This window comes from Mirounga angustirostris, unplaced genomic scaffold (genome assembly GCF_029215605.1).
Source record: "Mirounga angustirostris isolate CCGP_5_RB_7025 unplaced genomic scaffold, mMirAng1.0.hap1 SCAF_4, whole genome shotgun sequence".
Lineage (NCBI taxonomy): Eukaryota > Metazoa > Chordata > Mammalia > Carnivora > Phocidae > Mirounga > Mirounga angustirostris.
In genome coordinates this window covers 94374821-94401560 of record NW_026991712.1, presented here as the reverse complement: position 1 = coordinate 94401560, position 26740 = coordinate 94374821, and the positions used below count along the sequence as shown (strand labels likewise).

Sequence of the window (26740 nt, the reverse complement as noted above, 5' to 3'; positions counted from 1 at the left end):
TCAACAGTGTAGCAGAGGTTACTCCTGCTCCTTTACATAGCATTTGTTATACAGACATCGCCTTTTAAAATAAAGCATAAAGAGTGTATTAATGAAACAATATAAAAACACTTTTTCCCCCCTGCCTTCTGGGGCAATAGATAATTACAACTGGAAGAGAGAAAATGGAAAAGCAAAAGCCTTTTAAATTGTTTGTACCACCAAGATTAAGTAGCAGTCAAGTATCTGCAGTGAAACCTCAGAGTTTGGGAGGAGATTCTAATTTCTTCAAGGTAAATTTGCATATGAATCTTGATTTGACTATTCTTCAGGTAAGGAGACACCATGTACTTTCTTACTGGTGTTATTTTATAATTTTTTCCCCCAGCAAATGTGGCCTGGTTTACCCAAGAATTTTAAACAAATTTATTTAAAATTAAAAAAAAAATTTAAATCCAGTTTACTCAACAGTGTTATATTAGCTACAGGTGTACAATATAGTGATTTCATACTTCCATACATCGCCCAGTGCTTACCACCAGAAGGGCCCTCCTTAATCCCCATCACCTATTTCACCCACCCTTCTCCCCTTTGGTAACCATCAGTTAGTTCTCTATAGTTAAGAGTATGTTTCTCGGTTTGTCTCTTCTTCCCCCCACCCCCATGATTGTTTATTTTATTTCTTTTTTTGTTTTGTTTTGTTTCTTAAATTTCACATAGGAGTGAAATCACATGGTATTTGTCTTTTTCTGACTGACTAATTTTACTTAGGATAATACACTCTAGCTCCATCCATGTCATTGCAAATGGCAAGATTTCATTCTTTTTTTATGGGTGAGTAATATCCCATGGTATATATACACCTCATCTCCTATAACCATTCATCAGTCGATGGACACTTGGGCTGCTTCCATAATTTGACTATTGTAAATAATGCTACAATAAACACAGGGGTCATACATCTTTTCAAATTAGTGTTGGGTAAATACCCAGTAGTGGAGTTGCTGGATCGTAGGGGAGTTCTATTTTTAATTTTTTCAGGAACTCTATACTGTTTTCCAGAGTGGCTGCACCAGTTTGCATTCCCACCAGCAGTTCATGAGAGATCCTTTTTCTCCACATCCTTGTCAATACTTGTTTCTTGTGTTTTTCATTTTAGCCATTCTGACAGGTGTGAGGTGATATCTCATTGTGGTTTTAATTTGCATTTCCCTGATGATGAGTGATGTTGAGCATCTTTTCATGTGTGTGTTGGCCATCTGGATATCTTCTTTGGATAAATGTCTATTCTTGTCTTCTCATTTTTCAATTGAATTATTTGTGTTTTGGGTGTTGAATTTTATAAATTCTTTATATATTTTGGATACTAATCCTTTATTGGATATGTCCTTTGCAAGTATCTTCTCTCATTCAGTAGGTTGTTTTTAGTTTTGTTGATTGTTTCCTTCACTGTGCAGAAGTTTTTATCTTGAGGAAGTCCCAATAGTTCATTTTTGCTTTTGTTTCCCTTGACTCAGGAGACCTATCTAGAAAAATGTGGTTATGGCCGATGTCAGAGAAATTACTGCCTGTGCTTTCTTCCAGGATTTTTATTGCCCAAGAATTTTGAATAGTATTGCCTCGAATGAATAAGGAGCATACTTAATGTTTGTGAGCATCGTTCATTTAAAAAAATAATCACCGCCTCTGTAGAACTCTGGATACATAATGAGTCCTGCTTATTTGAATCCTCCCTCTGTCCTTAAATGACTTGAGGCAATTTGTAAGACATATACAATGAAATAGCAAGATACAAAAACATATTAAGAGAATATTAGGGTCAAGGAAAAAATAAGAAAATTTGGACAAATATGTTACCATACTGGTAAAAATTAGTGTCTGACTAAGCTTAAAATTTGGCTTTGAGCCTCCTGGTTGCCAGGATAAAAAGAGAAATTCACTTATATAACAGAGTTCTTATCAGAAAGGAGGAATTATACCAAGTTTCTTAGTTTAAACAGCTTTTACTGCTAAATTATTTTTAAAATTTCTCTGTGGAAGTTTATATTGGAGATGGAATGAAGCAATGAATATTTCAATTTTACATGCTGTAGAAAAATTCCTATGGTCTGTATAGCTAAGAGTATAATATTAAAATGCTATTCAGTGAAGACAACTCTCAGTTTTATTAAGGGAAAGATCATAATGAAATTGAAGAAAACTAATATATTAAGCTACTAATTAAAATTACAATTTTTCTTGAATACTTACAAAGCATATATTTTTTGCTTTTTTACATAACAAAAACCACTTGATATTTTAAATATTATATATACCTTAAAGGATTTACAATTGAAGTCACTTCTTTAAGCAGATGCATGTTACATATATAATTACATATTACACTGCTAGTTATCAGAGTGGTTTGGAACAGTATGTTTAAGAACTTCTTTGTGTTTCTAGAGTTTCAACAAATATATTGAAGATGATTTTAGTTTTCCATTTGCAATGACTAATCTCTCCAAAAATGGGGAAAACATTGATTCAGGTAAGAGACTGGAAAAGCAATGTATCACTATATATAGAAGTACTTTTTACATACACATTGCTAGATATTGAAAATATAAGTGTTATATTGAGAGCCATGACATTAAAGTTAGATATAATACTTAATATAAAAAAATAAGATGTTGGCGTATTTAATACCAGTTGTCTTTTATCTTGCAGATCCTGCTTTACAAAAAGTTAAGTTTTTGCCCATGCTTGAACAGGTCAGTTAAGTATAGGGTACATAGATATAATCTGCTTAGGTATTGAGTTGCTTGTTTGATAAAGGAAAAAAATTCTTGTTGGATTATTAGTCGTCAGTACTTAATTGCTACTATTTGGAAACTCTCATCAGAAGTATTTTCTTACAGGAAACACTTACTCATTTTTTTTAGGTTGATAATTCTGACAGTTGTCCCTACCAGGAAGGACTAAAAGACTCTGATTTTGAGGTCAGAAGATTTCCCATCTATATTAAATTTCTTGTAATTGGAGTATCATTTATTATTGTTTGATTATCTCTTCCTTTTTGAAGCTTCTAAAGGATTGAAATTTGGTTAATGTTTTAAGTTCTATCCTTTATTTTTTATTTTTTAAAAAGATTTTATTTATTATTTGACACAGAGAGAGAACCCAGCAGGGGGAGCAGCAAAGGGAGAGGGAGAGGGAGAGGGAGAAGCATGTGGGGCTGATGTGGGGCTTGATCCCAGGACCCTGGGATCGCTTAACGACTGAGCCACCCAGGTGCCCAAGTTCTATTCTTTAAAACCATTTTTCCCCCTTTGTTTTTCTTTTAAAGTTGCTGAAACACTAGGCTTCTGCATTTTCCTGGGTTATGCAAGCATCCATTCTTTCGGGGCAATTTAATTTTAAACTACAGAGAGCAAGAATAGAAGAGGGAATGTGGATACAAGTGAAAAGGCTGAGACTCAAACCACTATTTTACAAACAATCCTTTAATTAATAAGTATGATTGTTTGGCTCATTTGCTGTCTAAAGAATTTATATAACTTGCGGTACTTTTTATTTTGGTTATAAAAAATCATTCTTACTTATGGCACGTAGATGTCTTGAAAACAAAAAAGAGGCACGCCTTGGCGGCTCAGTCAGTTAAGGGTCTGCCTTTGGCTCAGGTCATGATCTCAGGGTCCTGGGATGGAGCCTCACATCACATCAGGCTCCCTGCTCAGTGGGGAATTTGCTTCTCCCTCTGCCCCTCCTCCCCCTTGTGCTAGCTTGCGCTCTCTCTCTCCCAAAAAACAAAACAGAAATTCTAGGGCACCTGGCTGGCTCAGTTGGTAGAGCATGAGACTCTTGAGTTCAAGACCCATTTTGGGCATGAGTCTACTTAAAAAAAAAAAAAAAAAAAAAAAAAAAAAAAATTCCATGGCTTGATAAAGTGCTGTATGTCTGTTGCAGTGATTATAAATGTATCACAGAATTTAAAAATATGGAACTTATGTATTTTGATAACAAAGAGCTATCAGCAAGCAGAAATTTGTGATTTTAAAAAATATAAACTGGCATTTACCTTATAATGTTGAAATAGATAATGCAGAAAATCCAGGTAAAAGCTAAATAAAACTTCAGAATAAATGAAAGCTAGATCTTGTGTTAACAATTTTTTGTCATTATATTTTAAAATTCATGTCCTTTAGGTAATCTTCAAACTGTATAACCAAAATGTTTCAAGGCCATTGTAAAAATTTATAGATATCATGTAGAGTGACTTATTTTAGCTTTCAACCAGTCAGATTCTCTCATTGACTAAACTATTTCCAATATCTGGCTTAGGTATATTTTCAAGGTATTAGATTTTATTCAGTAGGGTTTAACTTAGTCAAGTGACCAGTAACTTTAGTGAAGTAGCTAATACTGCTAATAACTTTTAAAGAGTTAATGTAGTTTTCAGGATGCTATTAGGGCATAAATTGAGGCGAGACTTGTTCTCAACTATTAAGATACTTTATTACTCATAGATATTTTAAATAGGCAGCTGTAGCTTTTAATTGTTCAAAATTTTAGTCTAACCACTCTTTGAAACCTATTTATCTCAACAGAATTCAGAGCCAATGAGCAGACTATATTCAAAACTGTATAAGGAGGCTGAAAAGATCAAGAAGTGGAAAGTGAATGTAGAATCTGAATTGAAGCAGAAAGAAAATAAGTTGCAAGAAAATAGAAAGATAATTGAAGCACAGCGGAAAGCCATTCAGGAACTACAGGTATAATGAGATTTGGAATTGAAAATGTAGTGTAGCAGATTTTATCATACTACTTTTAAAATAGAGTTTTTCAGTGATGTGGATTTTAAGGACAGTGGTTTTTGAATTTTTACTGATACTGTGTTTCAACTTTAGGATGAGAACAGAGGACAAGTTGCACAAAGCTTAGTGTAAATGACTAGGGAAATAAATTACTTTAGATAAAGATTGATTTAATGATTCTAATTATAAACTTTTAATTTTTATTAATTCCTATTACTGATGATGTTTCATATAAATGTCTTTTATTAATTAGAATATGACATTTATGGATTTTATATTTGGAACTATTTAGCTTCAGTTTTGTGGCCGAGTGAAAGAAAGATGTTGAGAAAATGAAACATTGGGTTAGGACAAAGATAAAACATTTAAAAATGCTTAGGGAAGATAATATTACATTAAAATATTGTTGGATACTTTTTGGATATGATTCAGCAAACTTGATTTTAGATCTATGAAAGTGAGATCCATATTTTTATGGGAAATCCATAAGCTAATAACTTTGACACAAAAGTTTTGTGTGTGCAAAGAATTCTTATACTTCTTAGTTAGCAAAGAAATGCTGCTTAATGATTGTACTCTTTATTTTGTTAAGCAAAATGTGATGAACTGTTCTTTTTGTTTTGTAAATTAGTTTGAAAATGAAAAAGTAAGTTTGAAATTAGAAGAAGGAATTCAAGAAAATAAAGATTTAATAAAAGAGTAAGTAATAATTTAATGAATTTGTTCTTTCTAAATTTATTCCAGATTTATTAAAATGATTTCCAGAAATTTATTGAACTTAGTATTCTGTTATGTAATATTAACTTATATATAGAATTCTACCTGGGTACTGTGGAAGAAGGAAGAAATACTTATTTTATGTTCTTGTATTTGGCAAACAGTGGTCACTGACTAATAATTTCTCACTTTTTAAAATGTCAGGCAGGAGAAAAACCATTATTTGGTATCAATAGGTATCTGATAAAAAATCCTGTATCTACAACTGCCTATGTATATTGTTTACCTTTCTGTTTGTTGCAACATTTTAGGTGCAGCATTTGTAAAATAGTGCTCAATTTAGTTACAAGGTAATTCTTACTCTCAAATTCCTGTTTTTGTCAGTGGCCTAATGATTCTTCCATTAATGTTAGCTTAAAATTTTAGTGTCCTCTTTAGCTTTTCCTTTCCTTTGTTCTAGGCAATAGCTAAGCCTTATTTTATACCCTGATTACCTCATTCAGATTATATCATGTAGAATTTAATAGAAAAATGTAGTTGTTTATTTCATCTGCCAAGTAAATATTGAATAGTTAGAATGTAATGTATGGGTCCCTGAAGAGTGCAAAATTTATTTATTCCTACATGTTTAAGTTAAACATCATGGCTTTAGAAGACCTATCACTTTGTCAGTGAAGTTGCTGATAAATGAAAAAGGCTCTTAAAACAGATTGTTTTAGTCTAATTGAAAGACAACCTGTGGGGGTGCCTGGCTGGCTTAATTGGAAGAGCATGTGACTCTTAATCTCCAGGTAGTGAATTTGAGCCTAATATTGGGGTTAGAGATTACTTAATTAAAAAAAGACAACCTATGGCTTCCCAGATAAAATTCAAATGCTAAACCTCAATTTTTTCCCCTGCCTAATTGAGGTTTGGTTATTAGGGAGAAGGGAGAGAGAAGAGAAAGTTTCTAACATTGTGTGCCTATTGTATATTTGGTACTTATGGTCACTTTTGTATGGGTATATGATTGTTTCTATAGTATCTTATAGGACATCTAAAGCCTACTGTAGCCCTAATACCAGTATTTGATAGCTTGTGAGCTTTCTTAAGACTGCTGTTGCCTCCACTGACAAGTACACTTGAATTTTTGTTAATACTGTGACTGTTTAGTGACATAGTATAGTTTAAGGTAGTGTAGTGTGACATAATATAGAATTTATGCCATTTCTTTGAGGTGAGAGGGAGTGCATTTATTTTGGGCATGATTTCCTTCTATTTTAAGCAGTTTCAGTTGTGTGTCCGTTTTGGCCTCAAATACTGAATTATCAATTGTCATCTGAAGGAACCTAACATTAGGTAAGAGCTTTGTCAAAATATAGGTGAGAAACAAAGTTAAGGTAGAGTGACTTGATTATTGGATGACAGATTTGATATAAAGTTGCTCAGGACCAGCTCATTCACTGATCATGACTTTCTAAAAAGGATGTAGATTTTAAAGAGACTGGGTATTTCAAAACCATACGCCTGGCCTGTAATAGAAATTTGAGCAAGAATGGACACTTTGGTTTATTGACATTTTTGAGCAGGAAAAGAGTTTTGAGATAATTTAGATAATTTTGGAGGCATTTTTTTTTTGAATGGAGCAGGACCTTAAATACCCGATTTCCACCATTAGATGTAATAATAGTCTCAATTTTCAAATTTTAGTAGTCAAACCTGAAGCATCTACAATTACATATTTTCAGAAATACCCTTAAAAAGCAACATTTGATTTTTGTTAGACTCCTAGCTGGGATTTGTTTAAGTAATTTGATGAATTAAACCTGTCAAGCCCTGTAGCATGCATATGATGGTGGTTGTTGTCAGAGAAGGCTTTCTAAAGATGAGGATGTCTGAAGGATGAATAGGAGTTAGCCAGGAGGAGAATTAGAGGTTGCTACTCTAGCATTTCATGACATGCTAAGGAGTTTTGATTTTTATGTTGAAGTGGAGGTGGAGGGATAGGGGTTGCAGAGGGGTGGGCTGAAGAAAGAAAGACTGAGTGGTTATAGATATGGCTCCCTTCAACAAGAACAGCTTTAAGTATAATTTAAAATCTTGTGTATCCAGTTAAGATTTCATTTTGAAAAAGGATTTTGGTTCTAGGGGAAAAAAAGTTTGAAAATTGCTGCAGATGGCCATTTGGAAGCCAGTGAAGAGTTTTAAGAATTCTAAAATTGAGACATTGTGAGAACATAGTAGACTTGAATAAATATTTTTTTGATTGGATGATTGCTTGTATATGGAGTATATGGCTGGTTTTATGTCAGGTTGTGCTGTTCAAAGGGTCTTTGTGGTTTAGGGAACATATTGCTAAAGGGACTTTTGTCCTCTACCCCTCACCATAAATTAACAGGAAAAGGCTGAAAATGTTTTTCAAATTGTAATTGAAGAATTAGATTTATGGTCACTTGTTTTGATTTTTACAAAACCAGTAACAAAAAAGTCCCTCTCTAGACCAGTGGTTCTTAAGTTTTAGCAAGCATCAGAATTAACTGCAGAGCTTGTTAAAACATATACTGTTGTCCTCTGCCCCCTTACCAGAATTTTCTGATTCAGTGGAGTAGGGCTTCAGAATTTGAGCTTTTAACAAGTGATGTGGATGTTGCTGGTTCAAGAATCATCTTTTGGGAACTACTGCTCTGTACTAGAGAACAGTCTTAGGCTTTGAAATCCAAACCAAACCACCCTTTCTCTGACTGGCTTATTTCACTTAACATTATACCCTCTAGATCCATCCATGTTGTTGCAAATGGCAAAATTTCATTCTTTTTTATGGCTGAATAATATTCCAGTGTGTGTGTGTGTGTACATATATGTATATATGTATATATTGTATTGCATTGACTCTGTAAATTGTTTTGGGTAGTGAGATATATATATATATATATATATATATATATATATATATACACACACATACACACACACACCACATCTTCTTTATCCATTCATCCATCATCACACACTTGGGCTGCTTCCATAATTTGGTTATTGTATATAATGCTGCAATAGGAGTGCATATATCCCTTCAAATTAGTGTTTTCATATTCTTTGGGTAAACTGGGTCATAGGGTAGTTCTATTTTTAAATTTTTTGAGCAACTTCCATACTCTATTCTACAGTGGCTGCACCAATTTGCATTTCCATAGTGTAGGAGGATTCCTCTTTCTTCACATCCTTGCCAACACGTGTTGTTTCTTGTGTTTTTCATTTTATATGACCATATATGCATGGCTTTATTTTTGGGCTCTCTGTTCTGTTTTGTTGATTTATGTGTCTGTTTTTTTTTTAAGATTTTATTATTAGAAGAGTGAGTGAGTGAGTGGGGGGAGAAGCAGAGGGAGAGGGACAAGCTGACTCTGCACTGAACATGGGGCCTGATGCAGGGCTCAGTCCCACAACCCTGAGGTCATGACCTGAGCCAAAATCAAGAGTCGGATGCTTTACCTACTGAGCCACACAGGCACTCCTATGTGTCTGTTTTTATGCTAATACCATACTGGTTTTTTTTAAGTTTTTATTTAAATTCCAGTTAGTTAACATACAGTATAATAATTAGCTTTAGGTATACAATATAATGATTCAACACTTCCATATAATACCTGGTGCTCATCACAACAACTGCACTCCTTAATCCCCATCACCTATTTAATCGAACCTCCCAGGGTGCCTGGGTGGCTCAGTTGGTTGAGACTCTGACTCTTGATTTCAGCTCAGGTCATGATCTTGTTTGGGGTTGTAGTATTGGCTGCGTTGGGCTCTGTGCTCCACAGGGAGTCTGCTTGGGACTTTTTTCTCCTTCTCCCTCTGCCCCTCTCCCCTTTCAAATAAATGAATAAATAAAATCTTAAAAAAAATAGAAAAAAACCTAACCTTCCATCCACCTCCCATACTATTTTGATTATTATAGTTTTGTCATGTAGTTTGAAATCAGGAAGTGTGATTCTTCCAGCTCTTTTCTTCTTTTTCAAGTTTGCTTTGGCTCTTTGGTAATTATATACAGATTTTAGGTTTGTTCTATTTCTGAAAAATGCAATTGGAAATTTGGTTGGGATTGCATTGACTCTGTAAATTGTTTTGGATAGTGTGATTGATATATATATATATATATATATATATGAAAAAATGTATATTTTTGGTCATTCAGATGACCAAATATGTATTTCTTACATATATTTGATTTCGTCTACTATTCCTGATTCATAGTTTCCAAAATCCTTGGAATATCCTAAGTGCTGAGAATGACAAAGGTATCTCTTGTTATGTTAATGAGGTGACTTTTGGATCCCACATAAAGATGGGGCTAGTTGCCAAGAGAACTAACCATGTGATCAGATGGTTGGAACTTTCACCACTGCCCCTCTCTTCTGGAGGGGAGATGGTCTGGAGGTTGAATCAGTCATCAGTGGCCAATGATTTAATCAGTCACAATTACGTAACTAAGCCTCCATAAAAACCCAAGAGGACAAGGTTAGGAAAGCTTCCAGCTTGGAGAAGAGATTTGGGGAGAGTGGTGAGCTCAGAGAGCATGGAAGCTCCACACCCTTTTCCCATGCCTTGCCCTGTGCATATCTTCTATCTGGCTGTTCCTGAGTTTATATCCTTTTATAATAAACTAGTAATCTAACAAGTATATTGTTTCTTTGAGTTCAGTGAGCTGCTCCAGCAAATTAATCAAACCCAAGGAACCTCAGATTATAGGCAGTCTGTCAGATTCAGGTAACAATCTGAACTTGTGACTGGTGTCTGAAAACTAAGGAGTGAGTCATGGGAACTTTTGATTTATAGCCAGTTGGACAGAAGTACAGGTGAAACCTGGGCTTGCGACTGGTATCTTAAGTGGGGCTAGGGGGACAGTGGTTGTGTAGGACTGAACACTTAACCTGTAGAATCTGAGGCTATCTCCAGGTAGATAGTGTCATAATTGAATTGAATTATGGGACACCCTGCTTGTGTCCCAAGAATTGCTTGTTGGTGTAGAGAATACCCCTCCCCACATTGAAATTGGTATCAGGACCCATTTAGGTAGTGTGGACATTTTAACAATATTCTTCTAATCCATGAGCATGGAATATCTTTCTATTTATTTGCGTCTTCAGTTTCTTTCATTAATGTCTTATAGTTTTTAGTATACAGGTCTTTCACCTCCTCGGTTAAATTTAATCCTAGGAATTTGATTCTTTTTGGTGCAATTGTAAATGGGGATGTTTTCTTAATTTCTCCTTCAGATGGTTCATTATTAGTGTACAGAAATGCAATTGATTTTTGTGTATTGATTTTCTTATCCTGCAAACTTTACTGAATTTGTTTTATTAGTTCTGGTAGTTTCTGGTGGAGTCTTTAGGGTTTTCTATATATAATATGTCATCTGCAAATAGTGAGAGTTTTACTTCTTCCTTTCCAATTTGGATACCTTTATTTATTTTCTTGCCTAATTGCTCTAAGCCTTCCAATACTATGTTTAATAAAAGTGGTGAGAGTGGGCATTCTTGTCTTGTTCTGATCTTAAAGGAAAAGCTTTCAGCTTTTTTACTTTTTACTGTTGAGTATGAGGTTAGCTGTGGACTTGTCATATGTGGCCTTTATTATGTTGAGGTACATTACCTTTATACACACTTTGTTGAGAGTTTTTATCATAAATGGATACTGAATTTTTAAAATTGCTTTATCTGCATCTGTTGAGATGATCAGAGGTCATCTGATGCATGTAATGAAAGCCTAGTCAGAAAATTAACTGTTTAATGTTTTGAGGGTAAGACAGAATATTGCTGGGGTAATTAGTAAATGAAAAGCCAAACCCTCCTTTCTTATTTTTTTTCCCCTTAGGCAAAATATGGAACTATTTACTGAAATGTTATTGTTAGCTACGTGGGTAGAAACTTGTTAATAACAGGAACTATCATTTTAAAGGGAGGAAGTTACTAAATCATCTTGGCTAATAGTACAGTCAACCCATTTTTTTTCACATAATCATTTATGAGTAATGTGATATATATATTAAAATATAAGAATTTCTTTAAGAATTGTAACAATGTTTCATAACTTTTACAAACAACTTTGCTTTGAGATCAGATTACACTTAGGGAGACTCTTTGCTTTCTTTCAGGAATAATGCTACAAGGCATTTATGTAATTTACTCAAGGAAACCTGTGCCAGATCTGCAGAAAAGACAAAGAAATGTAAATATATTTCTTGTTTTATGTGATTTTTATCAATTTATTATTATTGTAATGGTGGGGGTGGAGAAGGGAAGAAATTGTTTTTTCGCTTTTTGGAACCAATTTTGATTTGAACAAGTTATATGTGCCTCATTCATTTTCTTTGCATAAGTAGTAATTTGATTCTCAGTTTTTGAGCTTGGAAAGCTCAAAATTTTTTGAAAGATAATATATTTCAAAAGATACATACCTTGACATGACATTTGTAGTTCTTATTTCAGTTAAAATGTGATCTTGAGACTAACTTTCTCTTTCTGGAACAACTAGCAAATTGAATTGATATATAGCTATGTTCATAATAGAAAATACTGGTAGAGGGCTATGCCGAAGGCACAGTACTTAAGAATAGTACAGTGTTTCTTTTTTTTTTTTTTTAAAGATTTTATTTATTTATTTGAGAGAGAGAAAGAGAGAGAGCACATGAGAGGGGGGAGGGTCGGAGGGAGAAGCAGACTCCCTGCTCAGCAGGGAGCCTGATGCGGGACTCGATCCCGGGTCTCCAGGATCATGACCTGAGCCGAAGGCAGTCGCTTAACCAACTGAGCCACCCAGGCGCCCTACAATGTTTATTTCTAATCTAAATAGAATTTTCAACTTTCTCCTAAAGAAAGAAACATGCTTTTAAAATATTTTACTAAGGTCATGGTATATATATATGAAAGTATTTTCATTTTATGCGTATTTTTATTTTACTTGTAAGAATTTTTTCATTTTGATGAAAAACCTAAAAATCTTATTTTCAAAAATAACAGTTTTATCTTTATCATTAATTTGACACTAGCTCTACTTTGTTTCTTCCAATAATCTATTAGGAAATACTGTCTATCTGCTTTTTCAGGATAGCCCTTATTTTTCTTAGCTAAAATTTTAATATCACACAGCTTACTGCTTATGAGCTTGGGCTTAAGAGTAGACAGCTTATGCTCAAATTCAAACTTTCAGTTGCTGTCTACTTTACCTTGAATAAGTTATATAATCTCTCTGACCCACTGTTTATTGATTAATGAAGTGCCTCTTAGCGTTTTGAGAATTAAATTAATAAATATAAATTGCTTAGAGCAGTGCAAAGTGCTCAGTGTTAGCTATTCTTCTTATTTCCAGTATGCACTATTGCTAGGGTTTTTTATTTTTGATCCCTGCATATTGGAACTATACTTTACATTTGGAACTATAAATACTTACCAAAATGTAGTGCACCACTACCAGCTCCTCCATTAAATCATCCTGTTTACTCAACTTTCAATATTAGCTTTTCCCATCTAGGTATAAAGAATGGTAAAAAGTATACAGATGGGGGTGGGAGGGATCGTGTATTGACTGCTTTGCAGAAAGCAAACTGGGCCTTGGAGACAAGGCTGCTAGTTTTTTTTTCTCTGTTTAGTTTATGCTCTCTAAATCAGATCAGATGGTGGGAGAGGTTTGAAGAATCTTAACAAAATTTTTAGGTGATCTCTTTTTTTCTTTTTTTTTAAAGATTTTATTTATTTATTTCACAGAGATAGCGAGAGCAGGAACACAAGCAAAGGGAGTGGGAGAGGGAGAAGCAGGCTTCCTGCTGAGCAGGGAGCCCGATGCGGGGCTCTATCCCAGGACCCTGGGATCATGACCTGAGCTGAAGGCAGATGCTTAATGACTGAGCCACCCAGGCGCCCCTAGGTGATCTCTTGAATGAACCAATGACCATATCTTGATGAAACATGTATATAGTTTTTCTTTTCTTAAGAAAGTCTTTAGGGGTGCCTGTGTGGCTTAGTCGGTTAAACATCTGACTCTTGATTTTGGCTCAGGTCATGATCTCAGGGTTGTGAGATCGAGCCCCGTGTTGGGCTTCGTGCTGGGTGTGGAGCCTGCTTAAGACTCTCTCTCTCCCTTACTGCCCCTCCTTTCTCTCAAAAAAAAAAAAAAAAGAAGTCTTTGTATTTATTAACCTAAACTCCATCTAGATTCTTTCCTTAAGTCTTTCCTTTGCTATTGTGATTTTTCTGTCTTATTTATTCATTCATCAGTTTTTTTTTTTAAGAGAATTTTTTTTTTTTTTTTTAAGATTTTATTTATTTATTTGAGACAGAGAGAATGAGAGAGAGAGAGCACATGAGAGGGGGAACGATCGGAGGGAGAAGCAGGCTCCCTGCCGAGCAGGGAGCCCGATGCGGGACTCGATCCAGGGACTCCAGGATCATGACCTGAGCCGAAAGCAGTCGCTTAACCAACTGAGCCACCCAGGCGCCCCTGGTTTTTTTTTTTTTTTTTTTTTTTAAAGATTTATTTATTTATTGAGAGACCGGTGGGGGGTGGGGAGAGAAGTCCAGAGGGAGAGAATCCTCAAGCAGACTCCTTGCTGAGCATGGAGCCCCACGTGGGGCTTGATCCTATGATCCATGAGATCACTACCTGAGGCTAAGTTTGCTTAACCGACTGAACCACCCAGGCACCCCTCATTCACCAGTTTATATTTTTATTCATTTATTTATTTTTAAAGATTTTATTTATTTGTCAGAGAGAGAGAGCACAAGCAGGGGGAGCGGCAGGCAGAGGGAGAAGCAGGCTCCCCTCTGAGCAAGGAGCCCAATGTGGGACTCGATCCCAGGACCCTGGGATCATGACCTGAGCCGAAGGCAGGCACTGAACCAACTGAGCCACTCAGGCATCCCACCAGTTTTTATTTTTATTTTTATTTCTTTCTTTTTTAAGATTTTATTAGAGAGCGTGCAAGCGTGAGCCAGGGAAGGGGCAGAGGGAGAGGGAGAAGCAGACTCCCCACTGAGCAGGGAGCCTGAGGTGGGGCTTGATCCCAGGACCCAGAGACCATGACCTGAGCTGAAGGCAGCCACTTAACCCACTGAGCCACCCAGGCGCCCCTCATTCACCAGTTCTTAAAGTGCCTGCTTTGTGTCATGAAATGTTCTGAGTGCTGAGGAAAACGGCAGTGAACAATTTCTGCTCTTAAGAAGTATGCATCCTAGTGGAGGGACACAGACCATAAATAAAAAAAATATATGTATGGTGATGATAACTGCTTAAGGAGAGAGTATTTTGGGATAGGGAGATTGGGGAAGTATTTTAGTGACTAATAAGTGAGGGAGTGAGCCATGTAGCCATTTTGGGAAATAGTAAGTGCAAAGTCCTTTAGATGAAAGCCTGTTTAATCTTTCAAGTCAATGAGGCCACTCTGTTGCACCTTTGATATTTCTTGCCTTGTGTGTATTTTTTATCTTTTTTTTTTTTTTTCGTGCGCCATTCAGGAAAATGTCTTTTAATCTGTCTTCCAGTACAAGAATTCTCTATTTCTAGTCTCTTTCTCTCTCTCTCTCTCTCTCATTTTTCTAGTCTGTTTCTGAATTCATCAGTTGAGGTCTTATTTTTACTGCATTTTTCTGGTTCTGGAATATTGGCTATTTTAAAAAATATCTGTAGTGTCACTTTTTATTTATTTTTTATTTTATTTTTTTAAAGATTTAATTTATTTGAGAGAGTGAGAGAGAGCGAGGACGAGTAGGGAGGGGGAGCAGCAGAGGGAGAGGGAGAAGTAGACTCCCCGGTGAGCAGGGAGCTAATGTGGGACTCAATCCCAGGACCCTGGGATCATGACCTGAGCTGAAGGCAGACACTTAACCAACTGAGCCACCCAGGTGCCCCTGTAGTGTCACTTTTTAGACTTCCAGGTTTGTTGCTGAAATTCTTAAAAATTGACATATAGTTAACAATGTTATGTTAGTTTCAGGTGTATAACATAGTGATTTGATAGGTCTATATATAATGCTATGCTCACCACTAGTGGTCCTTGCTGAAATTCTTAAGTTCAGCTTTTTATCTCCATGAACATAGTAAACATTGTTTTATTAAGGTTTCAATAAAGTTTATTAAAGGGGTCTATTTCTGGTCTGTTCTGTGGATTCTAGGGGTTTGTGTACTTCATTATCTTTGATTATTTGCTTGAGACCTAGAATGATGTCACATTTTCCTAGTTCTTTGAATGTTGAACTGTTTTGGATTATATCTTGGAGATTTTGAAATTATTATGGTGTGAGATTCTGGGTCTTTTATTTTTTTTAAATTTTATTATGTTATGTTAGTCACCATACAATACATCTTTGGTTTTTGATGTGGTGATCCACGATCCATTGTTTTCGTATAACACCCAGTGCTCCATGCACTGCGTGCCCTCCTTAATACCCATCACCGGGCTAACCAATCCCCCCTGCTTCTAAAACCCTGTTTGTTTCTCAGAGTCCATAGTCTCTCATGGTTCATCTCTCCCTCCAATTCCTCCCCCATTTTTCCCTCCCTTCTCCTAGTGTCCTCCATGTTATTCCTTATGTTCCACAAATAAGTGAAACCATATGATAATTGACTTTCTCTGCTTGACTTCTTTCACTTAGCATAATCTCCTCCAGTCCCATCCATGTTGATGTAAAAGTTGGGTATTCATCTTTTCTGATGGCTGAGTAATATTCCATTGTATATATGGACCCCATCTTCTTAATCCATTCATCTATTGAAGGGCATCTCGGCTCTTTCCACAGTTTGGCTATTGCGGACATTGCTGCTATGAACATTGGGGTGCATATGGCCCTTCTTTTCACTACATCTGTGTCTTTGGGGTAAATACCCAGGAGTGCAATTGCTGGGTCATAGGGTAGCTCTATTTTTAATTTTTTGAGGCTCCTCCACACTGTTTTCCAAAGTGGCTGTACCAACTTGCATTCCCACCAATGGTGTAAGAGGGTTCCCCTTTCTCCACAACCTCTCCAACATTTGTTGTTTCTTTCCCTGTCCATTTTTGCCATTCTAATTGGTGTAAGGTGGTATCTCAGTGTGGTTTTGATTTGAATTTCCCTGATGGCTAATGATGATGAACGTTTTTTCATGTGTCTGTTAGCCATTTGTATGTCTTCTTCACAGAAGTGTCTTTTCATATCTTCTGCCCACTTTTTGACTTGATTATTTGTTTTTTGGGTGTTGAGTTTGAGAAGTTCTTTATAGATCTTGGATACCAGCCCTTTATCTGTAGTGTCATTTGCAAATATCTTCTCCCATTCTGTGGGTTGCCTCTTTGTTTTGTTGACTGTTTCCTTTGCTGTGCAGAAGCTTTTTATCTTGATGAAGTCCCAAAAGTTCATTTTTGCTTTTGTTTCACTAGCTTTTGGAGATGTATCTTGAAAGAAGTTGCTGTGGGCGATGTCAAAGAGGTTACTGCCTATGTTCTCCTCTAGGATTTTGATGGATTCCTGTCTCACATTGAGGTCTTTCATCCACTTTGAGTTTATCTTTGTGAATGGTGTTAGAGAATGGTCGAGTTTCATTCTTCTGCATGTGGCTGTCCAATTTTCCCAGCACCATTTATTGAAGAGACTGTCTTTTTTCCATTGCATGTTTATTCCTGCTTTGTCAAAGATTATTTGACCATAGAGCTGAGGGTCCATATCTGGGTTCTCTATTCTGTTCCATTGGTCTATATGTCTGTTTTTGTGCCAGTACCATGCTGTCTTGGTGATCACAGCTTTGTAATATAGCTTGAAATCGGGCAACGTGATGCCCCCAGCTTTGTTTTTCTTTTTCAACATTTCCTTGGTGATTCAGGGTCTTTTCTGATTCCATACAAATTTTAGGATTGTTTGTTCCAGCACTTTGAAAAATGTCATTGGAATTTTGATCGAGATGGCATTGAAGGTATAGATTGCTCTGGGTAGCATAGACATTTTAACAATGTTTATTCTTCTGATCCATGAGCATGGAATATCTTTCCATCTTTTTGTGTCTTCTTCAATTTCTTTCATGAGTGTTCTGTAGTTCCTAGAGTACAGATCCTTTACCTCTTTGGTTAGATTTATTCCGAGGTATCTTATGGTTTTTGGTGCTATTGTAAATGGAATCGTTTCTCTAATTTCTCTTTCTACAGTTGCGTTGTTAGTGTATAAGAAAGCAACTGATTTCTGTGCGTTGATTTTGTATCCTGCCACATTACTGAATTGCTGTATGAGTTCTAGTAATTTGGGGGTAGAGTCTTTTGGGTTTTCCACATAAAGTATCATGTCGTCTGTGAAAAGAGAGAGTTTAACTTCTTCTTTGCCAATTTGAATACCTTTTCTTTTTGTTGTCTGCTTGCTGTTGCCAGGACTTCTAGTACTATGTTGAACAATAGTGGCGAGAGTGGGCATCCTTGACGTGTTCCTGATCTTAAGGGAAAGGCTCTCAGCTTTTCCCCATTGAGGATGGTACTCGCTGTGGGTTTTTCATAGATGGATTTTATGAACTTGAGGAATGTTCCCTCTATCCCTATACTCTGAAGGGTTTTAATCAGGAAAGGATGTTGTATTTTGTCAAATGCTTTTTCTGCATCAATTGAGAGGACCATATGGTTCTTCTCCCTCCTCTTATTAATGTGTTCTATCACATTGATTGATTTGCGAATGTTGAACCACCCTTGCATCCCGGGGATAAATCCCACTTGGTCGTGGTGGATGATCCTTTTAATGTATTGTTGGATCCTATTAGCTAGGATTTTGTTGAGGATTTTGGAATCCATATTCATCAGATATATCGGTCTGAAATTCTCCTTTTTGATGGGGTCTTTGCCTGGTTTGGGGATTAAGGTAATGCTGGCCTCATAGAATGAGTTTGGAAGTTTTCCTTCTGTTTCTATTTTTTGAAACAGCTTCAGTAGAATAGGTATTATTTCTTCTTTGAATGTTTGGTAGAATTCCTCAGGGAATCCATCAGGCCCTGGACTCTTGTTTTTTGGGAGGTTTTGATCACTGCTTCAATCTCGTTACTTGGTTATTGGCCTATTCAGGTTGTCAGTTTCTTCCTGTTTCAGTCTTGGCAGCTTATAGGTTTCGAAGAAGGCCTCCATTTCATCCAGATTGCTCAGTTTATTGGCATATAGTTGTTGATAATAATTTCTAATAATTGTTTCTATTTCCTTGGTGTTAGTCGTGATCTCTCCCCTTTCATTCATAATTTTATTAATTTGGGTCCTTTCTCTTTTCTTTAGGATAAGTCTGGCCAGTGGTTTATCGATCTTATTAATTCTTTCAAAGAACCAACTTCTAGTTTTGTTGATCCGATCTACTGTGTTTCTGGTTTCTAATTCATTGATTTCTGCTCTAATTTTAATTATTTCTCTTCTGATGCGTGGCTTAGGTGTCGTTTGTTGCTTTTCCTCTAGTTCTTTAAGGTGTAGAGTTAGTTGGTGAATTCGGGATTTTTCTATTTTTTTGAGTGAGGCTTGATGGCTATGTATTTCCCCCTTAGGACCACCTTTGCAGTATCCCATAGGTTTTGGACCGATGTGTTTTCATTTTCACTGATTTCCATGAATTGTTTAAGTTCTTCTTTGATTTCTTGGTTGACCCAAACATTCTTGAGCAGAATGGTCTTTAGCTTCCAAGTGTTTGAATTTCTGCCAAATCTTTTCTTGTAATTGAGTTCCAGTTTTAGAGCATTGTGGTCTGAGAATATGCAGGGAATAATCTCAATCTTTTGGTATCGGTTGAGACCTGATTTGTGACCCAGTGTGTGGTCTATTCTGGAGAAAGTTCCATGTGCGCTCGAGAAGAATGAGTATTCTGTTGTTTTGGGTGGAATGTTCTGTAAATATCTCTGAGGTCCATCTGGTCCAATGTATCGTTGAAAGCTCTTGTTTCCTTGTTGATTTTCTGCTTAGATGATCTGTCCATTGCTGAGAGTGGAGTATTGAGGTCTCCTACAATTAACGTATTGTTATCAATATGACTCTTTATTTTGGTTAACAGTTGGCTTATATAGATGGCTGCTCCCATGTTGGGGGCATAGATATTTACAATTGTTAGATCTTCTTGTTGGATAGACCCTTTAAGAATGATATAGTGTCCTTCTGTGTCTCTTATTACAGACTTTAGTTTAAAATCTAATTTGTCTGATATAAGAATTGCTACCCCAGCTTTCTTTTGAGGTCTGCTGGCATGGAAGATGGATCTCCATCCCTTCACTTTCAGTCTGGATGTATCTTTAAGTTCAAAATGAGTCTCTTGTAGGCAGCATATGGATGGGTCCTGTCTTTTCATCCAGTCTGCAACCCTGTGCCATTTTATGGGAGCGTTTAGGCCATTCACGTTGAGGATGATTATTGAAAGATATGAATTAATTGTCATCATGTTGCCTGTGAAGATGTTGTTTTTATAGATTGTCCCTGTAAATTTCTGTTGTATATCACTCTTGGGGTCTTTCTCCTTTCATAGAACCCCCCCTTAATATTTCTTGCAGGGCCGGCTTAGTGGTCACATATTCTTTCAGTTTCTGCCGGTCGTGGAAGCTCTGCATCACTCCATCCATTCTAAATGAAAGCCTTGTTGGATAAAGTATTCTTGGCTGCATGTTCTTCTCATTTAGTGCCCTGAATATGTCTTGCCAGGCCTTTCTGGCTTGCCAGGTCTCTGTGGATAGGTCTGATGTTATTCTGATGTTCCTCCCTCTGTACATAAGGAATCTCTTCCCCCTAACTGCCCTTAAGAGGGTTTCCTTGGTTCTAAGATTTGCAAGTTTTACTATTACATGCCGGGGTGTTGGCCTGTTTTCCTTGATCTTGGGAGGGGTCCTCTCTGCCTGTAGGAGTCGAATGTTTGTTTCATTCCCCAGATTAGGGACGTTGTCAGCTACGATTTGCTCAAATACATCTTCTAGTCCTCTCTCTCTCTCCACTCCCTCCGGGACTCCAATTATTCTGACACTGGAACACTTCATGGTGTCACTTATGTCTGATTCTATTTTCATGGATTCTGAGTTGTTTTTCCCTGGCCTCCTCTTTTCCCTTTTTATCTATTATATTGTCTTCCAGGTCGCTTATTCACTCTTCTGTCTCAGTTACCCTAGCTTTAGATTATCTAGATTGGATTGGATCTCATTGATAGCATTTTTAAGTTCTGCCAATTCAGCTTTCATTTCTGCCCTTAGAGACTCTATGTTGCCATTAATTGATTTCTCCATTCTAGGCATTGTCTTCACAATTGCTAGCCTGAATTCCATCTCCGACATCTTGGTTATGTCTGCATCCATTTGTAAATCTGCAGCATAAGTCATAATCTCTGAGTCTTTTCTATTTTGGGGGCTCCTCCTCCTAGTCATTCTGTTGATGGGTGTTTGAGGGAATGTATAGAGTCCAAATTATGGACCAGAACCCAAGCAAGATGCACCTGTTTTCTTGGGACCTTAGGGTTGCTGGCCTCTCGTTTTCCCAGCCTGTCTTCTGGGGGAGGGGCCTGCCGCGCTGTTACTCAGGCAACCCTGTTCAGTCGGAGTTGCCCTGCCTGCCTGTGGCGGGGGGTGGGCTCAGCGGGAATCAGTTTTGGGGGCTTTTGTTCTCTGGCAGCTTTCCCTGGTGGCCCTCTGCGTTTCTTCCGTGAGTCAGAGCAGAAGAGACCGTTTCCAACCCTCTGCCTCAGAGCACAGAGACCGCAGTCTGTTCTTCAGTGAGCTCTCCAGGTCACACCGTCTCGTTTCTGTCCGTGCTGCTATAAACTGCAGCGACCTAGGTTGTGCGCCCCTCCGCAGTGCCCCCAGTCCTGCCTCCAGGTCGGGGCATGTCTCTGCCCTTTGTGCTTCTAAAACTGCCAGCTGCTCCCAGTTCATACGCGCGACCCCGCCGCTCCGGGTTTCTGTCCCCGGGGGCTGTCCTAGAGTCCTTTCCCCGCCGCTGCCGGTCTGCGAGTCTGTGCCCCATCCCCAGTGTGTGAGGCTGTCGCTCACCAGTGGTGTAGGATCCCCACGGCCAGGCACCCTCCCGCTGCCGTTTATCCTCCGATATCTGCCCGTGGAATCATGGCTCCCTGCTTCGTACCTCGAAACCAACCACCTGTGATATTCTGTTTGTAGAGATCCAGTCTTCTTACATCTCAGGCTGGTTTCGTGGGTGCTCAGAGTGGTCTGGTAGATATCCAGCTCAATTCCAGGGACCAGTTGAAATAGGGTCCCTTACTCCTCCTCCATCTTTCCTAGTTCCATATCAGTAGACTTTTAAGTGAGCACTGAGTGTTATACACAACTAATGAATCATTGAACACTACATCAAAAACTAATGATGTAATATATGTTGGCTAATTGAACATAATAAAAAAATAAAGTTGTATCTATATTTTATGAGTGAATTTATTTCTCTGTAAACTAAATATATGTGAAACAGCATTTTCACTGTTTTGAGAAATATATGGATACACTATAAATTTCATGGTTTTTTTTTTAGGAGTCTGAATTGTTTAATCTCAAAAATGAACTTTTGTCTGTTAAGAAACAACTTGAAATAGAAAAAGAAGAAAAGGTAGGTTTTGTGGCATTATAGATAAAGTAATAACATTTATGTGCAACTTTCTGGGTTTTTTTAATTTAAATTTTTTTACTGAAGTATAACTGCCACTTTGTTTTTATAAACATGTCATATTAGAAAATATATTTGGGTAACTATGATTAAAACATATAATTTTCCCCCCATTAGCTTTTTTTCAGAAGTATATAGTGTATTCCTTTGTTTAAATATTGGACATATATATGTTACAAATTTAAATTGTGCAGCATGATTTCACCTGTATATATTGTGAAATGATGACCACAGTACATTTAGTTAATATCCATCATTTCACAAAAATGCAAAAAAGAAAAAAAATGTTCTTTTCCTTGTGATGAGAACTCTTAGCATTTACTCTCTTAACTCTCAAATATACCATATAGCAGTGTTAACTATAGTCATTGTGTTGTAAATTACATCCTTAGTACTTATTTATCTTATAACTTGAAGTTTGTACCTTTGACCACCTTTATCTAATTCTCCAACCCCCACACCTCTGCCCCTGGTAATCACAAATCTGATCTCTTTTTCTATGAGTTCTTTTTTTAATTTTAGATTCAACTTATAAATAAGCACATACAAGTATTTGTCCTTCTCTGTCTGACTTAAGTCATTTAACATAATGTTCTCAAGATCCATTCATGTTATTGCAAATGGCAGGATTTCCTTCTCTTTATGGCTGAATAATATTTCATTTTGTGTGTGTATGTGTATCACGCTTACTTTATCCGTTAATCTGTTGGTATCACTTAGTTGTTTCTTTATCTTGGCCATTGGAAATAATGCTGTAGTGAACACGTGGGTGTAGATACCTCTTCAGCATAGTGTTTTTGTTTCTTTTGGATATATTCCCAGAAGTGGAATTACTGAACCATATGGTAGTTTTATTATTAATTTTTTGAAGAACCTCATACTGTTTTCCATAGTGGCTTTACCAGTTTATAATCCCACCAACAGTGCAAAAGGGTTTTCTTTCCTTTTTTGTTTTTGTTTTTTGTTGTTGTTGTTTTAAGTTTTTACTTATATTCTAGTTAGTTAACATATAGTGTTATATGGGTTTCAGGAATAGAATTTAGTGATTCATCACTTACATAAACACCCAGTGCTCATCACAACAAGTGCCCTTCTTAATATATATCATCCATTTCGCCCATCCCCAACCCGCCTCCCCTCCAGCAACTGTCAGTTTGTTTTCTGTAGTTAAAAGTCTGTTTTATGGTATACCTCTGTTTTCTTCCCCCCATGTTCATCTGTTTTATTTCCTAAATTTCACATATGAGTGAAATCATATGGTATTTGTCTTTCTCTGAGTGACTTATTTTGCTTAGCATAATACGCTCTTGCAAATGGCAAGATTTCATTCTTTTTGATGGCTGAGTAATATTCCATTGTATATATATACAACATCTTCTTTATCCATTCATCAGCTGATGGACACTAGGGCTGTTTCCATAATTTGGCTATCATTGATAGTGCTGCTGTAAACATCAGGGTGCATATGTCTCTTCAAATCTGTATTTTTGTTTCCTTTGGGTAAATACATAGTAGTGCAATTGCTGGATCATAGGATAGATCTATTTTTAACTTTTTGAGGTACCTCCTTACTGTTTTCCAGAGTGGCTCTACCAGTTTGCATTCCCATCAACAGTGTAAGAGGGTTCCCCTTTCTCTGCATCCTCACGAACATCTGTGGTTTCCTGTGTTAATTTTAGACATCCTGACAGGTGTGAGGTGATATCTCATTGTAGTTTTGATTTTCCTTTCCTTGATGATGAGTGATGTTGAGCATCTTTTCATGTGTCTGTTAGCTATCTGGATGTCTTCTTTGGAAAAATGTCTATTCATGTCTTCTGCCCATTTTTTAACTGGATTATTTGTTTTTGGGGTGTTGAATTTGTAAGTTCTTTATAGATTTTGGATACTAACCCTTTATCAGATATGTCATTTGCACATATCTTCTCCCATTCCATAGGCTGGCTTTTAGTTTTGTTAATTGTTTCCTTCACTGTGTAGAAGCTTTATATATTGATGAAGTCTCAATAGTTCAGTTTTGCTTTTGTTTCTCTTGCCTCCAGCAACGTGTCTAGTAAGTTGTTGCTATGGCTGAGGTCAAAGAGGTTGCTACCTGTATCCTCCTCTAGGATTCTGATAGTTTCCATCTTACATTTAGGTTTTTCATTCATTTTGAATTTATTTTTGTGTATAGTGTAAGGAAGTGGTCCAATTTCATTCTTCTGCATGTTGCTCTCCAGTTTTCCCAACACCATTTGTTGAAGAGATTGTCTTTTTTCCATTGGATATTCTTAACCTCTTTGTCGAAGATTAGTTGACCATATGGTTGTGGGTCCATTTCTGGGTTTTCTATTCTGTTCCATTGATCTATGTATCTGTTTTTGTGCCAGTACCATACTGTCTTGATGACTACCACTTTTTAATATAGCTTGAAGTCTGAAATTTGATGCTTCCAGCTTTGCTTTTCTTTTTCAAGATTGCTTTGGCTGTTGGGGTGTTGTAGTTCCATACAAATTTTAGGATTGTTTGTTCTAGATGTGGGACAAATGCTGATGGTATTTTGATAGGGATTGCATTAAATGTATAGATTGCTCTGGGTAGTATAGACATTTTAACAATATTTGCTCTTCCAACTCATGAGCAAGGAATGTATTTCCATTTCTTTGTGTCATCTTCAGGTTCTTTCATAAGTGTTTTTTTTTTGTTGTTTTTTTTTTTCAGAGTATAGATCTTTTACTTCTTTGGTTAGGTTTATTTAGTATCTTCTTGGTTTTGGTGCAATTATAAATGGGATCAATTCCTTGGTTTCTCTTTTTGCTATTTCATTATTGGTATGTAGAAATGCAGCATATTTCTGTACACTGATTTTTGTATCCTTTGACTTTACTGAATTCGTATATCAGTCCTAGCAAGTTTTTGGTGGAGTCTTTTGGGTTTTCTGCATAGAGTATCCTGTCTTCTGTGAATAGTGTAAGTTTGACTTCTTCCTTGCCAATTTGGATGCCTTTTATTTTTTGTTGTTGTTGTTGTTGTTGTCTGATTACTGAGGCTAGGACTTCTAGTAGTATGTTAAATAACAATGGTGAGAGTGGAGATCGCGGTCTTCTTCCTGACTGTAGAGGGAAAGCTCTGAGTTTTTCCTCATTGAGGATGATATTAGCTGTGGGTCGTACATATATAGCCTTTATGATGTTGAGGTATATTCCCTCTACCCCTGCCTTTGTGAGGGTTTTTATCAGGAATGGATGCTGTACTTTGTCAAATGCTTTTTCCACATCTATTGAGAGGATCATATGGTTCTTATCCTTTCTTTTATTAATGTGGTGTATCACATTGATTGATTTGCAAATATAGAACCACCCTTGCAGCCCAGAAATAAATCCCACTTAATCATGGTGAATGATTCTTTTAATGTACTATTGGATTCGATTTGATAGTATCTTGTTGAGAATTTTTGCATCCATGTTCATCAGGGATATTGGCCTATAATTTTTTAGTGGGGTCTTTGTCTGGTTTTGAAATCAAGGTAATGCTGGTCTTGTAGAATGAGTTTGGAAGTTTTCCTTCCTTTTTAATTTTTTGGGACAGTTTGAGAAGAATAGGTATTAACTTTTCTTTAAATGTCTGGTGGAATTCCCCTGGGAAGCCATCTGGCCCTGGACTTTGTGTGTTGGGAGATTTTTGATTATTGATTCAGTTTCTTTGCTAGTTAGCAGTCTGTTCAAGTTTTCTATTTATTCCTGTTTCAGGTTTGGTAGTTGATATATTTCTAGGATTTTATTGATTTCTTCTAGATTGCCCAATCTGTTGGCATATAATTTTTCACAATATTCTCTTATAATTGTTTGTATTTCTGTGGTGTTGGTTGTGATCTCCCCTCTTTCATTGGTGATTTTATTTATTTGGGTCCTTTCTCTTTTCTTTTTGTTAGGTCTGGGTAGGGGTTTATCAATTTTATTAATTCTTTCAACAACCAGCTGCTAGTTTTATTGATCTGTTCTACTGGGGTTTGTTGTTGTTGTTGTTGTTGTTGTTGTTGTTGTTTCTGTATCATTTATTTCAGTTCTAATCTTTATTATTTCCCTTCTTCTGCTGGTTGTGGGCTTCATGTATTGTTCTTTTTTTTAGCTCCTTTAGGTGTAAGGTTAGGTTGTTTTGAGATTTTTCTTCTTGAGGTAAGACTGTATTGCTATATACTTCCCTCTTATGACCACTTTGCTGCATCCCAAAGGTTTTGGACCATCGTGTTTTCATTTTCATTTGTTTCCATGTATTTTTTTTATTTCTTCCTTAATTTCTTGGTTAACCCATTCATTCTTTAGTAAGATGTTCCTCAACCTCCATGTATTTGTGGTCTTTCCAAATTTTTTTTTTGTGGTTGACTTTAAGTTTCATAGTGCTGTAATCAGAAAATATGCATGGTTTGATCTCAGTCTTTATTTGTGACCCAGTATGTGATCTGTTCTGGAGAATGTCCCATGTGCACTCAAAAAGAATGTGTATTCTACCACTTTAGGATGAAATGCTCTCTTTATTCTGTTTAGTCCATCTGATTCAATGTGTCATTCAAAGCCATTGTTTCCTTGTTGATTTTTTCTGCTTAGATGATCTGTCCATTGCTGTAAGTTAAAGTCTCCTACTATTATTGTATTATCAGTGAGTTCCTTTATGTTTGTTATTA

At 36.5% G+C, this 26740-nt stretch overlaps 1 protein-coding gene across 1 annotated transcript in view; it reads left to right on the top strand.

Annotated features, from left to right (window-relative positions):
• SYCP1 (synaptonemal complex protein 1) overlaps positions 1 to 26740 on the top strand; it is a 53220-nt gene that overhangs the window by 689 nt on the left and 25791 nt on the right. Inside the window, exons 2-10 of the mRNA XM_064587526.1 lie at positions 141 to 272; positions 2422 to 2506; positions 2686 to 2729; positions 2901 to 2957; positions 4566 to 4730; positions 5404 to 5471; positions 11620 to 11715; positions 21705 to 21714; positions 21949 to 22023. Of these exons, the coding sequence (XP_064443596.1) occupies positions 165 to 272; positions 2422 to 2506; positions 2686 to 2729; positions 2901 to 2957; positions 4566 to 4730; positions 5404 to 5471; positions 11620 to 11715; positions 21705 to 21714; positions 21949 to 22023 (708 nt within the window). The 5' untranslated portion in view covers positions 141 to 164. The remainder of the gene's footprint in view (positions 1 to 140; positions 273 to 2421; positions 2507 to 2685; positions 2730 to 2900; positions 2958 to 4565; positions 4731 to 5403; positions 5472 to 11619; positions 11716 to 21704; positions 21715 to 21948; positions 22024 to 26740) is intronic.